Source organism: Nicotiana tabacum, chromosome 13, assembly GCF_000715075.1.
Source record: "Nicotiana tabacum cultivar K326 chromosome 13, ASM71507v2, whole genome shotgun sequence".
Lineage (NCBI taxonomy): Eukaryota > Viridiplantae > Streptophyta > Magnoliopsida > Solanales > Solanaceae > Nicotiana > Nicotiana tabacum.
Genome location: NC_134092.1, coordinates 37,788,725 through 37,802,960, shown reverse-complemented (window position 1 = coordinate 37,802,960; position 14,236 = coordinate 37,788,725). Strand labels below are relative to the sequence as shown.

General features: G+C 35.5%; 5 protein-coding genes across 6 annotated transcripts; 3 read left to right on the top strand and 2 right to left on the bottom strand.

Moving 5' to 3' along the window:
- Positions 1-135: 135 nt before the first annotated feature.
- LOC107768473 (uncharacterized) lies at positions 136-2,155 on the bottom strand. 2 transcript variants are annotated; one of them, XM_016587602.2, is made up of 4 exons: positions 1,913-2,155; positions 1,361-1,442; positions 589-747; positions 136-390 (listed from the first exon to the last, which is right to left on the bottom strand). In XM_016587602.2, the coding sequence occupies exons 1-4, from the start codon at positions 2,105-2,107 to the stop codon at positions 323-325; spliced, it is 504 nt and encodes a 167-aa protein (XP_016443088.2). In that variant the 5' UTR covers positions 2,108-2,155; the 3' UTR covers positions 136-322. The 2 variants fall into 2 exon arrangements, with proteins under 2 accessions (XP_016443088.2, XP_016443087.2); XM_016587601.2 differs by having other exon boundaries at positions 136-396; positions 1,913-2,151.
- Positions 2,156-5,583: 3,428 nt separating this feature from the next.
- LOC107768476 (uncharacterized) lies at positions 5,584-6,664 on the top strand. Its single transcript, XM_016587605.1, has 2 exons — positions 5,584-6,372; positions 6,464-6,664. The coding sequence occupies exons 1-2, from the start codon at positions 5,584-5,586 to the stop codon at positions 6,662-6,664; spliced, it is 990 nt and encodes a 329-aa protein (XP_016443091.1).
- Positions 6,665-6,828: 164 nt separating this feature from the next.
- On the top strand, positions 6,829-7,721 carry LOC107768475 (uncharacterized). The gene is made up of 3 exons (XM_016587604.1): positions 6,829-7,060; positions 7,240-7,296; positions 7,339-7,721. The coding sequence occupies exons 1-3, from the start codon at positions 6,829-6,831 to the stop codon at positions 7,719-7,721; spliced, it is 672 nt and encodes a 223-aa protein (XP_016443090.1).
- A 173-nt stretch (positions 7,722-7,894) lies between these two features.
- LOC107768474 (uncharacterized) lies at positions 7,895-8,530 on the top strand. The gene has a single exon (XM_016587603.2). The coding sequence runs from the start codon at positions 7,895-7,897 to the stop codon at positions 8,528-8,530; it is 636 nt and encodes a 211-aa protein (XP_016443089.2).
- A 1,730-nt stretch (positions 8,531-10,260) lies between these two features.
- Positions 10,261-13,215, bottom strand: LOC107768471 (putative serine/threonine-protein kinase WNK11). The gene is given in 3 exon segments (XM_016587598.2): positions 10,261-10,944; positions 11,609-11,955; positions 11,958-13,215. Coding segments are annotated over 3 exon segments (891 nt in total). The 5' UTR covers positions 12,124-13,215; the 3' UTR covers positions 10,261-10,566.
- Positions 13,216-14,236: the final 1,021 nt, after the last annotated feature.

The following is a 14,236-nucleotide window of genomic DNA, read 5'->3' as shown; positions in this document are numbered from 1 at the left end:
GCTTATCCTGTGCACCAAGTGCTCCCGGCTGGTGTGCATACAGTTTATAGAGTGGACATATACGGTATCCCTTGCACTTACGCAAAGAATTAAGCTATTTCCATGCCTTGAACATGTCACCATGACACAACTGTATCACTCTGTCAAAGTCACAATTATTGCTCTCAAGCATTTGGAAATTTATACACCACAGCTCTACAGTTCAGGTGAATATATATTTGCAGAACTTCTATTGGCTGGTAAAGTGTTAAAAGGTTTACTTAGATGACTTAATCTACACATCTATGACATATACTAGTATGATGCTTCAGTCCTTTACATCTCAACTCTTGCCTACGCTGCTGCTTCTTAGGTGCTCCACCACTGCTTTCGTTCCAGTGAGATATTCCACTAGTCCTTTCAAGTAGTCAGTTAGCAAAGAATTAACGAATGAAAAGGAAGTTTTACTCAACGACATGTGTAATGACTGCAAATAAATATGCATTTAGCATGTATAGGGCAAACAACTTATACTGCATCTTTCCAATTTTGGTTATAACCAAAGGCAAATATAATTCAGTGTTGCATTTCTTTACTGAAGAGAATTACCATTTGCATAGTTTCTGCAGTCATGATGGTTGATCCTCAAGTCAGTTTCCCACCCTTCGTTGAATTTGTTTGCCGCATCTATTGCATCACTCTCGGAGTAGCCAGCAAACCAGCACTTCCTTGTTGGCAGCTTCTTCAGAGTCCTCATACGAACAACTCCTGACATGGTATAAACTTGGAGACATGAATTACGTAGGAGATGATGTTGACAACACTACCAATCAAACTTAAAACCACAGATATATGAACTTATAATGGTTAAGAGACGGCAAAAGCTTGTTTTACTTCCATAAAACATTGATGATAAAAGTTTAAAGTGCTCATTTCCTATTGAATGATGACCATATGGATGTCGGCTCAACAACAACAACAACAACCCAATGAAATCCCACATGCGGGGTCTGGGGAGGGTAATTTGTACGCAGTCCTTGAGAAATATGGATGTCGGCTCAATCTGAAGTAAATTACACGCAGAAGCTTCGCAGACTTAATATGAAGTGCGACTAGAAATTGATCCCTATGATGGTCTGTCAGTTCCGAAGAGAGATAGAGTTTGGACATGATGCTGATTCAATGTCCAAAAGGATTAAAAGTTTGAACTTGTTTATCCTTCAGATAAGCTGCAAAGTTAAGATGAAAAGGTTTCCAGCCATTTCCACAGCATTTTAGAAAACAGTTGCATAAGCATCTTGTATAGTGTAAAATATAGTTTTAGAGTAAGCTGGATGGAGGCCAGAGCCACAGAAAAGTTCGAAGTGCTAAAAGGTTTCACCTGGTACATTTCTGCCGGATAGAGCTGCAACAGCAACAGCTATGTTTTCAGGATCTTGAGGTTGGAAATCATACACTAATGCCTACAACACATAAATTAGTAACCTGTTAATACTTCTGTCTTTTCTTTCTTTTTCAGTTTAATCATTGGGTATCTGAAACTCCTAGCTCGATTAGTCCAGATTCGTGCCCACTCACTAAGGTAATAAATAATGAATGGGTTGTCATGAACGAAAAGACTATTATACATGAATTACTTACGTCAAAAGGGCATAGTATTTTTTTCTTTAGATTGTTCAATCCTCAGTATTTTTATTTTACGTTTTATCCTGTATAAAATAATACATATATTCCTCCATAACTCAATACCGCCAACCAAACGATGCATTTATTATTTTTTCTTATGCAGCCTGTAAGGGATTTTATACTGGGACTATACAATCAAACCAAACTACCCCAAATCGAAAACCTTCTGATTGAAAAGAAAAAGGTAATCTTGGAATTTGGGTCTGCAAAAGTCTATATTTTGAGGATAAAATGCAAGAGGAGAAACCTGAGAGGAGGAATTGGGATTGACGATAACCATGAAATGCTGCAAATCCCATAAATTGAGAGAGTAAGCAGTGGACATGAGCAACTGGGCTGGCCCTTTTGTCGCTCTCAACGGCACAACTGCTATGTATACTTCATCTCTTCTTGTTCCTACTCTGGATTTTGCGGCATTCCCTAACACAGAGTTCGATAGCATTTGCCTTTTTTCTTTTGTGGTCACAATTGGTTTCTTTCACATAACTAACATGAATAAAAATGACAACTTTTTCTAAACTCATATTTTCCTAAAAAATTTAATTTAATTTTGTACGTTTAAGTGATTACTCTCTCTATGTAGTGTAGGTTTCATAAAGTATACTCGAAATGGGATGGGTAGAAGTTTAAAATAGAATAATTCTTTTTAAAATAAATCATAAACGTATATGTAGTTATAAATTATCTCATAATGGTAAAATGGTAAGCTTGCAAATTATTTTTTTTCTAAATATTTAAATATGTCGTAGTAAAAGAAAAAGTGAACCATATCCTAGAGTATATCTAATTACGAAGAATATGGTAAAATAAATAAGTCTTACCAAGATTTCAAAGATTCATGGAGCCAACTCTAACTAATTGAAGATCGAGGTGTTCTAATTTGATACAGGGGAAGAATCACAGTAGAAGTGTATAATGAAAGAGTAGCTTAAAGGATTTTCTAAAGAAAATAAACCAATTATTTAGCTCATGTCAATTAATATGGAGGTGATGTTAATTGATATGATAGTTATAAATGAAAGAGAAAGCCAATACTTTATCCGTTTCAATTTATGTGAAACTATTTCCGTTTTAGTTTGTACCAAAAAAGAATAATTCCTTTTCATATTTAGAAATAACTTATCTTTATATAATGGTTTAGAGTAAAACTCATTTTACCCCCTTAATCTTTATAGCTTGGGAAAGGATACTCCCCTCACCTTTTGGATGGAAAAGGGAATCCCCTTATGCATTTTTCCGGATTAAGCTTTCTTTTTCTTCTCCTTTTTTTTTTTGAAAAAATAACGCTTTATTTATCATTGAATTTTTTCTACACATTAACTAAGCATGATTAAATGTAGAAGCATGACTAAAATCCTTAAGACAATCTTCTGCGTTGTTGCTCCTTCTAGATGAAAGCTAACTATAGCCATTCTTTACTGAAAATCAAACAAGCAAAAGTGAGTCACACAATCATAGAATACAATATCATTAATCCAAGATTTTCAATCTATTTTCAATGACTCTAAAGAAAGTAACTTACCTTGAAAAGTTTGTCTAGCAGTTTAGGTTTTCCCAAGATTCCAAAGTCACTAATCCAAGATTTCACTTAAAAATAAATTACTCTAATTTGTGCAACCAAAATTTTACAAGAATATAGCCAAAACTATTTTCTAGTGCCAAAATAATATTTCTTCTAAAAAGGATTGTTTTGACTTTTTACATTTATGGGTAATAGTTTTTTTGGGGAAAAAAAAAGAAGAAAAAGAAGAAAAAGAAGAAAGAGAAAACCTAATCAGAAAAAAGAATACATAAGGGGTTTCCTTACCTATTCAAAAGGTGCAGGGGTATCCTTTCCCAAACTATAAAGGTTAAGAGATAAACTCGGCTTTACACAATAATTATAGCCACACAAAATATATGTGTCTTATTTTATACCATAAGTTCTGAGTTTTCCCCCCTTAAACTCCATACCCAATTAACTAAGTTCATATAAATTGAAACGAAGGGAGTAGTTATTTAGAGTTGAATTCATGCACTATGGTCAGAATTATGACCTCGTAGTTACTGAGCTATCCCTTTTGGAAATTCCTTTATTTAATTTGTGACACAAAATTAGAGAAATAACTATGTTGTTAATAAGGAAAAGCTTCTGCGCATGGCTCATTCTCTCACGTCGCATGATAACTAACGTGAGCCTGCCATGGGAAAAGAGCGTGTGTACCATCACAGAAGCTACTAATGGCTTAAGCTTCCTCTTCGCTATTTCAGAGAGGACAGAAGAACACTCAAAGTTCTGCTCAAACCCCAATTGCTGTCCAAATTGGGGGAAAATCTAATGAAACAGTAACAAGGAAAAGTGAGGCACAAAAGCAACATGCAATTGTTCAGCAGCAATGGGAGGAAGTCATTAATGAACCTCCCAGTGAATCATCGAGCAGTGAGAAGAAATCGTGGGCTGATCAAGTCGAAGAGGAGGAGAGAACAGAGAAGACGAACTCAATTTGGGACAACTTTGATATCTCGAAGATATCAAATGCTGGATTCAAATTGGAATACGTATCCCCAATTAAACATGGTAAGTAAACTATTATAGAAATTGATACAGAGGATATTGCAACTGAAGTAGAATTTTGGAAGAACTCTGTTGTCTGCTATGTCTGAGGAGCTTTTCCCTCTTTTTCGGTTATGAAGGGATATATACAGAGGCTATGGGCAAAGCATAGTTTGAACAAAATAGTGATGCTGAAAAATGGAATTGTACTTGTTAAATTTGTTAGTGCTATTGGTATGAGTGAAGCTATACAAGGGGGATATATCACTTCGACAATAAGCAGTTTATTGTGAAGAAATGGAACCCTGACATAGAGTTCACAAGAGAGGAATTATACACAGTCCCAATATGGATCAAACTTCCAGGCCTAGAATTGAAGTATTGGAGTCCATAAAGGTTGAGTAAAATAGGAAGTCTAGTAGGAAAACCAATGATGGTGGACCAAAACACTGAGAAGAAGGTGGGACTTAGTTTTGCTAGACTGTTAGTGGAGGTAGACATGAAGGCAGACCTTCCAGATGTAGTGCTATTCAGAAATGAAAAAAGGGTTGTGGTTGAACAGAAAGTTCTCTACGATTGAAAACCAACACTCAGACAACTATTGTAAAAAGTATGGACACTCTAAGGATGATTGTAGGAAAAAGAACCCTCCAAAACTTGCTGAAAAAATACAGGAGGAAAGGGTGCAGGGTGACAACTAGAAGAAGAAAGAAGAGGATAAGCAGAATAGAAATCATGACAAAAAGGCAGTGCAATCTGCAAACAAAGACAACAATAAGAATGCAGGCTGGATCACTCCTTTGAAGACATGGAAAGCTCATATCATAGGCTCTCAGCAGGTTGCTAGTGCAAATTCCTTTAAGGCACTTGATAAACCAGGAATTAGTAAGACAAAAGAGATGGTTCCAGTGGCAAAAGTGGGAGGCCAATCCATTCCTTTGTTAGGGGATGGTTAATATTCTTTCTTGGAATGTGAAGGGGCTAAATGCCCCTAATAAGCAAACGGAGACTAAACTCCTTTGCAATAATGAAAAAGTTGGAATGATAGGATTATTAGAAACAAAAATAAAGAAGGATAGAATTGAGAAAGCAGCAGGAAAACTATTTAGTGGATAGAAATATATCACTAATTTGGAGGCTCATTATAATGAGAGAATATGGGTTACTTGGAGGCCAAAGTACTACAGAGTTAATCCAAAAAGTATCACTGCATAGGGAATAACATGTGAAGTTTATTATATCCCTCTCCAAACTCAGTTTGCTATCACCTTTGTGTATGCATTTAACACTAAGGGAAGAAGAGCTTATGGAGTTGGTTACTTGAATAAAACTCAGAATGCAAGTTGCCTTGGCAAATTACAGATGACTTCAATTTAGTTTTAAATATGGAAGACAGGATAGGGGGTAATCCAGTTACATGGGCAGAAGTAGCAGACTTTAACAATTGCATGAGAGAATGTGGATTCTTAGAACTACCTTACCATCACAGTAAATATACTTGGAATGATAGACATTGTGGGCTAAGAATATATTCTAAAATAGACTGGACTTTCAATAATGGGGAATGGTTAGACCTTATGCCATCATGTAAAGCCAAGCTCCTACCTGAGGGTATAAGTGACCACTGTCCTATAAAGATAACTCTATCAGATGATGCTCCTAGGGTCAAAAGATCATTCAAGTACTACAATGCTTGGGCACAACACTCTCAGTTTAATCAGATTGTAGCAGATTTATGGAGAACACCTATAGAAGGATGCAAAATGTTTCAGATTGTTAAAAAGCTGAAACTACTGAAAAGGAAGCTTAGTGAACTTAACAGTCAATACTTCTGCAATATTGAACAAACAGCTAAAGTTGATAGACAAGCCTTAAAGCAGATGCATGAGATGTTGCAGACTGGTCCTAGTAACCCTGACCTTCAACAGGAAGAACATGAGAAATATCAGAAGTTTAGAGAATCATCATACCTTGGTGAAATGTTACTACAGCAGAAAAGTAAAGCTACATGGTTAAGGTTAGGAGATGACAACACAGGGTACTTTTATTCAATAATAAGACACAAAAGACTCAAGTTAGCTACTATTCAATTGAAAGATGACAAAGGGGGTATGTCAGACAGAACCTGGAGTAATTGTAGATCTGTTCCTGAACTACTATCAAGAGTTGCTTGGGCAAAAGGCTAGTATTAGAAGGAGAGCATTCAAAGGCTTCATACAAAATGGTCTCTTACTGACAACAATATTACAACTGGAATTATTGCAGCCTATTGAGGAAAGGGAAGTCAAGAAGGCATTATTCCAAATTGATAACAATAAAAGTCCAGGCCCTGATGGGTATAGCAGTGGGTTCTTTAAAGCTTCATGGCACATTCTAGGCAGTGATATTACTGAGGCTATTCTGGATTTCTTCAGGAATGGAAGATTGTTAAAGCAGATTTTCCACCAACATTGCTCTAATTCCTAAGGTAACTGATCCTGAGTATGCCATCCAATTCAGACCAATTGCATGCTGTAATGTCTTATACATATATATTTCAAAGGTGGTTTACAGTAAGCTGAAAGATGTTGTAAACTACTTAGTAGCAGACAATCAATCAATATTTATGCATGGTAGATCCATGATACACAATGTGCTCATTTGCCATGACTTGCTTAGGCACTATAACAGGAAAGACATCACCTAGATGCCTAATAAAAATTGACCTTCGGAAAGATTATGATATGGTCAGTTGGGAGTTCTTAGAAGAGATTCTGCTTGGCTATGAATTTCCAGAAAAATTTGTTCAATTGATTATGGCTTGTGTGACTTTACCAAAATTCTCAATCACTGTTAATGGTGAACAACATGGATATTTTGAAGGTCAGATGGGACTTCGATAAGGTGATCCAATGTCACCTTTACTGTTTGTGTTGGTCATGGAATACCTCTCCAGAACATGTAGGCATGATGGGTGAACTTCCAGACTTCAAGTACCATCCAATGTGTAAACATTTGAAGCTGAACCATCTCATTTTTGCTGATGATTTAATGGTTCAAAGGTGAAGAGAGATCTGATAGAGTAATGGAAGCACTAAAGCATTTTAGTGAGGTGTCAGGTCTGATAGCCAACATGGACTAATCTAACATATTCATGGCAGGGGTAACTCATCAAATTAAGGAGAGATTGTTGGCTGCAACAGGGTTCTCAGAGGGCTCTTTTCCTATTAGGTACCTTGGCCTTCCTTTGTCACCTAAGAAGTGGAGTAAGCTGGAGTGCCAACAACTGATAGAGAAGATCACTCACAGAATCAATGTAACCTATGCAAAGAAGTTGTCATATACAGGAAGGCTTCAAGTGATAACTGCAGTTTTATTTTCAATATACAGCTTCTGGGGTTCAGTGTTTATTTTACATCAGAGTGTCTTAAAGGAAGTTGATAAAAGATGTCGAGATTACTTATGGGGTAGTTCAGAAGATAAGAGAAGAGTACCATTAGTTGTCTGGGAGAAGATATGTTTTCTAAGAAAAATGGTGGCCTGAACATCAAGGGATGCAGAAGCTGGAATAAAGCTTCAGTTGGGAAACTGTTGTGGTAGCTAACTCAGAGTAAGGACTCATTATGGGTCAAATGGGTGCATGACATCTACATCAAGAATGTTCGTAACATATGGTCTCACACTGTGACCAAAGATTGCAGTTGGTATTGGAAAAAAATGAATTCCCTAAAAGAGAAGATGCAAGAATGGTATGTGCAGGGTAAATATATACTAACTCCTAAAGGGGACTATTCCATAACAAGTAGCTATAATGCTCTAATGGGGGGCCAAGATAAGATGGAGAATGCGAGTCTAATTTGGAGTAAGTTTGCACAGCCAAAGCACAGATTAATTGCTTGGCTAGCAACTAAAAAGAGAATGTTGACAAAAGAAAGATTAGGCCAAATGCGGATTACAGTGACAGATATGGCTTGCTGTTTATGTGATGATCAAGCAATTGAAACAAGCCAGCATTTGTTTGGCAATTGTCCTTGGATACAGGGTATTAGAAGATCACTATTGCAATGGACAGATACTCAGCTGCATGCTGGTGAGCCAAAACTGGTATTTGATTCCATTAGAAGAAAGCATTGGCAGAAACTCAAGAAGGAAGTGATGGCTGCCATATGGGGAGCAACTATTTACCACATATGGACTGCCAAGAATAAAAAATTGTTTCAGAATGGAAATGTACAGGTGGATACTATAGTTACACAGATTAAGAAAGAGATAAAAGAGAGAATTAGTATGATTAAACTGTCAAATAGAGGAAGTATGAGTAGAGGATTCATACAGAGACTATTGTGTAATTAGAGATTTGGAGTCCCAGTTTCTTTGTGGAAGCTAGGAGCTCTTTATATTGCTTAATTTTGTTATCAATGGTAATATTCACAGCTGTTACAAAAAAAAGACAATGTTGTTTTACAGTTCACTTAACATATACGTGAATCAATAATTCATTCCAGTATTCCCAACTAAGGAGATATGGTGGGGCAATAGCCATATACTACTGCATAATAATATTATATATAAGCTTTTTCCTCAAATTAAAATTTTTTCTCACTTCACTTTTCCTTAAGTTTTATATTATTGTTTTGCTCCCCTTGCATTGAAATATATTGAGCACACTTATTGATACCGGTACTTTCCTAAAATCAATACCACATTTCACCAAAATCAAAATGAATGTGCTATTTATCTAGATAAAAAGAATTTCCCGCAGGAATTTTCAGAAACCACTATTGTTTAGTGGCTATTAACTTCCTATAGCTACCATATACATAATTACTTCCTATAGCTACTAGTTAATTGTTACACGACTGTATTCGATGTATTCACGCTACTGTATTCACGAATACAGTAGCAGAATTCTCCTAAAAATAGGGGAGTCCAGCTGTGCAACTGTATTCGCTGTATTCGCGCTACTGTATTCACGAATACAGTAGCAGAATTCGCCTAAAAAATAGGGGAGTCCAGTTATTTAATAACATAAAGAGGATCAATTAGCGTGTATCACTCCTAATTTAATTCAACAAAATCAATTCTACATAAATTTCGCTGCTACTATGCTGTATTCCATGTATTCGTGCGACTGTATTTATAAATACAATTAGGTCATCCGCCTAAAAATAGGGATTATATCTGTTTAATTGTGTATTCCATGTATTCACGCGACTGTATAAATACAGTGAGGTAATCTGCCTGTATACATTGTATTCAATTCACTGTATTCAATTCGACTGTATTCAAACAACAAAAAATTACAAAGCACAGTGTCATTCGACTGTATTCAAAAAATGCAGATCTTCGGAATACATAAATACAAGCGAAAAATAATATATTTATATAAAAATATAATGTGTTTGAGTGAAATTTGTACAGAATACAATGTATCTGTATCATTGTATGTGACTAAAAAGCAAAGAAGAGAAGAAAGTTCGTCGGAGATGGCTTTTTCCGGCCAAGCAAAATACTGTATACATTGTATTAAAACTAAAAATGGAGACGAACAAAAATCCGGCCCTCAAATCTTCTCCGGCGTAGCCATGGCCAGATCTGTTCGCCTGAGAGGATGAGTCAATAGTGGATGATGACGCCGACGATGATTCCGACGCCGACCACGATGATGACGCCGACGATTGTGTTGATTTGAGGGAGAAGAGAGAGGATTGAGAATCTTAGTAATAGAGAGAGAAGGAAGAGAGAGAAAAAGAACATAATGGGCGTATTTCATGCCTCAATGGTAGGTATAAATAAATACCTATTTTGCTATAAAATAGAAAAGGTAGCTATAAGTAATAATATTTTGAAATTGTTTTGATTTATAATAAATATGGTGTAATAATTTGCTATAGGAGGTAAAATTTCCGAGAATATACTGCATGTCAAATTTGTCTGAAAATGTGGAATGCTTCGTACTATAAAATTTTCATACTTAATGTACAAATAGATAGAATAGCAGCAAACAAGCATCTTTCTACTTTCTAGCTTGCATATTCTTGAACTTAGTATCAATGAACTAAATGGTACAAAAGCTCATAATGCAAGAGTCTAGAAAATGAATCTTATATCAAACATATTCAACTATTCTGTGCAAACTTTACATCTCAATGGATCTCTATACAACACTTTCTAACTTCTATTGAGCAGAAAAAGTCTGCGAGCTTGAGTTACAAGAAGACAGCTTTTCTCGAGCTCAATAGTGCTATAAAGGTGTGATACTGACACTGTCTTTTGTATCTTGCATGATCAAGAACAGAGTTATTCCAAAATAATATTGCGCTACAAAGAAGAATATTACTCAATAACTAGCAAAACTTGAACAAAATGAATCAGCTATCAAAAGATCATTAATTCTCATCATAACTGACAACATCAGAAAGGAATGGATCCTTCAACAGTTCAGCGGCTGAGGGTCTTGCTCTTGGCTGCCCGATGCACCTTAAAATGAAGGCCTTCAACTCAGGATCGCTCACCCTGTTAAGAGCTTGAGGTTTTATTCCAGCAGTTACCATCTTGTATAGTTTGGCTATACCGTCACATTCACTGTAAGGTATCTCAAGAGTAGCCATTTCAATCAAGCACATTGCAAATGAGTATATGTCCACCAACTCGGTGTAGTCCTCTTCATAAAGCTCTGGTGCCATATACTCTGGTGTTCCTAGTAGAGTATGTGCTGCATGGTTCTTCCCCACAATTGTTGCCAGACCAAGATTACCAATCTTTACCTGTGTAAACATGATATTGTTAGGATGTTAAGGTTGATCAAGAGTCTTGTATCTGGTTAAATCTACACTGAAGATCACGAGTGAATACCTTTGAAGCCCGTCCTTCTTAAATTAACCAAACACTTCCAAATGTACTTCACTACGTAAGGGTACATTTTATATGGTAAGGTGATCTTAGACTCCTGCTTTTATACAAAGTTACCAGAATTACACACAGATGTAGATTCGTGATTTTAAGTTAAGGCGCTTAGATTATAACTTCACCCGCTAATCCATCGTGACAGTAGGTGTAGAGGTAATGTGCCCCCAGCAGCCTGAAGCGTGTGTACTCCAATACCCACTCAGTCAAATTTAGGATTTAAGTTCCATAAGCTATCTCTAATAATACTAGCACAAGTTGTCTTCCCCGAGACTAAAGGATATGTAAGAGAAACAGAACCTTTCATTTCCATGAATATGTCAAGAAAGTAAAGAGAGATGAACTAATTCATTAGGACTGGGCATCATTACATTGTATTTTTTACTAAAGTGGAGCTAAGAAGTATCTGACATTATGTTTTGTACCATGTAGTGTCGCATAGTTATGTCTAGATCATAGAAACATTAAGCCAGTGTTCAATACCTATAGACGGACAACTGAAGTCAGTTGAGACTGAGTTCATACCTTTCCAACATTCCCGTTGATAAAGATATTACTGCAATTGAGGTCTCTATGAATGACACAAGGTTCATGAGTATGGAGATAATCCAAGCCTTTTAGTATCTGTCTTGACCACTTCTTCAAGGCCTTTACCGAAACATGACGATGCTTCTTCCTGTAGTCCCTCAAATTACCAGACGCACATGCCTCAGTTATGAAATTCAGAATGTTCTTCTCACAGTCCTTCCAGAAATGGTACATGACTATGATGTTGTCATTCTTCAAGTTCTTCAGCAACTCGATCTCAGAATATATCTTATTGATGATGAAAGTGTCGCCGTGAAATAATAAATAGAACTTCCAATTTAAAAATAAGAGATCGCCCTATACACCAACTTCTCTGCACCACGGCCTAGCAGCTCTTTGTACCGTCCAAACCTCCCGGATGGATCAACCTCAGCAAATAATTCATTTTCTTGATCAGGATTTGCACTTGGCATTCTGAGTTCTATAAGAGTAAACAGAAGAAGCCTAAGCATTTAGAAGATTCTTCAGAGAAAATCTATTGCCATAATAAGACCTAAGAGATGTGAGCTTGGGCAAATCGCGTGCGAATTCATTACTTTTGGTTCAAATTATTGTATATAAACTGGAAAAACTTGTACAAATATAAACTGGGACACCACCCATTGCTTTCAGTTCAAACTGTTGCAAATAAAGTAATAAGCTTCTGCAAATACATAGGTATCCTAAGTCTGCATCTATTATCATAAAAGTGTACGGGGAAAAATGTGGTATTGTGCTCAGCGGCGGAGTTAGAAATTCTACCAAGGGGACACTACACTAAGAGTTTCCTTATATAAAAGGATTCAAAAAGTTATATATATACAAAACGAAATTCTTTTATCCATATACACAGTCCGGCCAATGGGGGATTCAACTGGACCCCCTTAACCATACATAGCCAGTCTGCTCCCACTGGCTTAAAATCTTAAAGTTGATATAATTCAACTCCATTCTATATTTGCAACAATCATTACCCTCAAAATCACTTATCCTTTTTCAACAAATTGAGTTCAAAGATTCAAAAGCTTCTGACTTTATTGGATGAAATTCATAAGTAGGAATATACAGCAAAATTTTAACAGCAAAAAGATCAATAAGTTCCGATTTAACCAACAGATAAATATTGTACCAGAAAAGAAAAACTCAAAGACACTAATTAAGATGGAATTATAGTAGTGAAAGCAAAAGCAAAAGCAAAACCTTAATTTCATCTAATAAAATAATAACAGCCTAACATATTCAGGTCAAAATCACTATTTATGATCAAAATTTCTGTGGAACCATAAATACTTGTTTGCAATTATATGGACCCTCTTGTAATGATAAATTTCCTAATTTCCAAGAGGCAGAGTTTCATAATCTCTCCTCTAGTCTCCAATTTCAACCCCACAAGAAAAGATTTCTTCCACCAAAGGTTACTGTTGAAACTCAATTTTACTCTGATATTCCTTTTCTTGATAATCTTTAAAGCTTATTCCTTAGGGAATATGATCATCATCTCAGTTGTTTAATCTAAACTTTCCAAGATGGAACAACAAGAATCAAGAAAGAAATAGTAATAATGTATGTACCTATTTTCACAATGAGTAGTGGGTAAAGTTAATATACCGCACGCTGATGAATTTGTTATTTAAAATCTACACTAAAAGATTGAAGAAAGGAAAGGGAAATTGGAAGTAAAACAAGAAAGAGGGAACCAAACAGAATGAAGTGTGATTTAGTTATGGCAATGAGAAATTAAAGAGGAAGGCCTAGCCGCCTATTTATAAAGAAAGCAAGTAAACCAAGAGTTCGAAAAAAGAAAAAAAAACGTAAACTGGGAGTCTTCTACGCACGTATTGCCAAGTGTCGACGTCGTTTCATTCATCAATCAATTGAATTTGTTAATTGTTCAATGAATGGTGTGAAAAAATATCAATTCATAATCATATTACATATACCTTCTGTCACATGTTAAATCATAACTTGCACTTCATTAAATTGCTGCTAATGAGGATTGCACATATAGATTTCCTTTTCTTTTTTTTCCTCTCTCAAGTATATCCGAAGTTGAAATTCCCTCAAAACCTAGAACGTTAGGATACAACAATTTCAATTGTGATATCGTGGCCATTGCTAGTCTCCTAGGAACATTGCCAGAAACAGTGAATTAAAAGGTGAGCGTATGAGGCGGGTCGTTTTACTTTATACAAGAGAGATGTAAGTTTCGAAATATGGGAGGTAAGTCTCATGAACTTATTAAATTTTTAGTTGATAAATTATTAATATTGCATTATTACATTAAAAAAATATAAAAAATGCATTAACAGTTGAAGGAAATTAAAAAGAATTAAAAACCTCATAGAAAATAAATATATATTATGTTACACAAGTTTAAACAATGAAATACTGTTAAAGTTACTATGAAACATAAATAAACTATAACGTCTTAACTTTCAAATAATTAAAAATTATAATTTCTTAAAAGATATTATCAAATTGCACATTTTACCTCCTTAAAAATAAATAGTCAATAAATTTTATCAATACTGCATTTCAAAATATTACTCCTTCATGAGTAAAAGCAAACTTATTTTTCAATAGCAA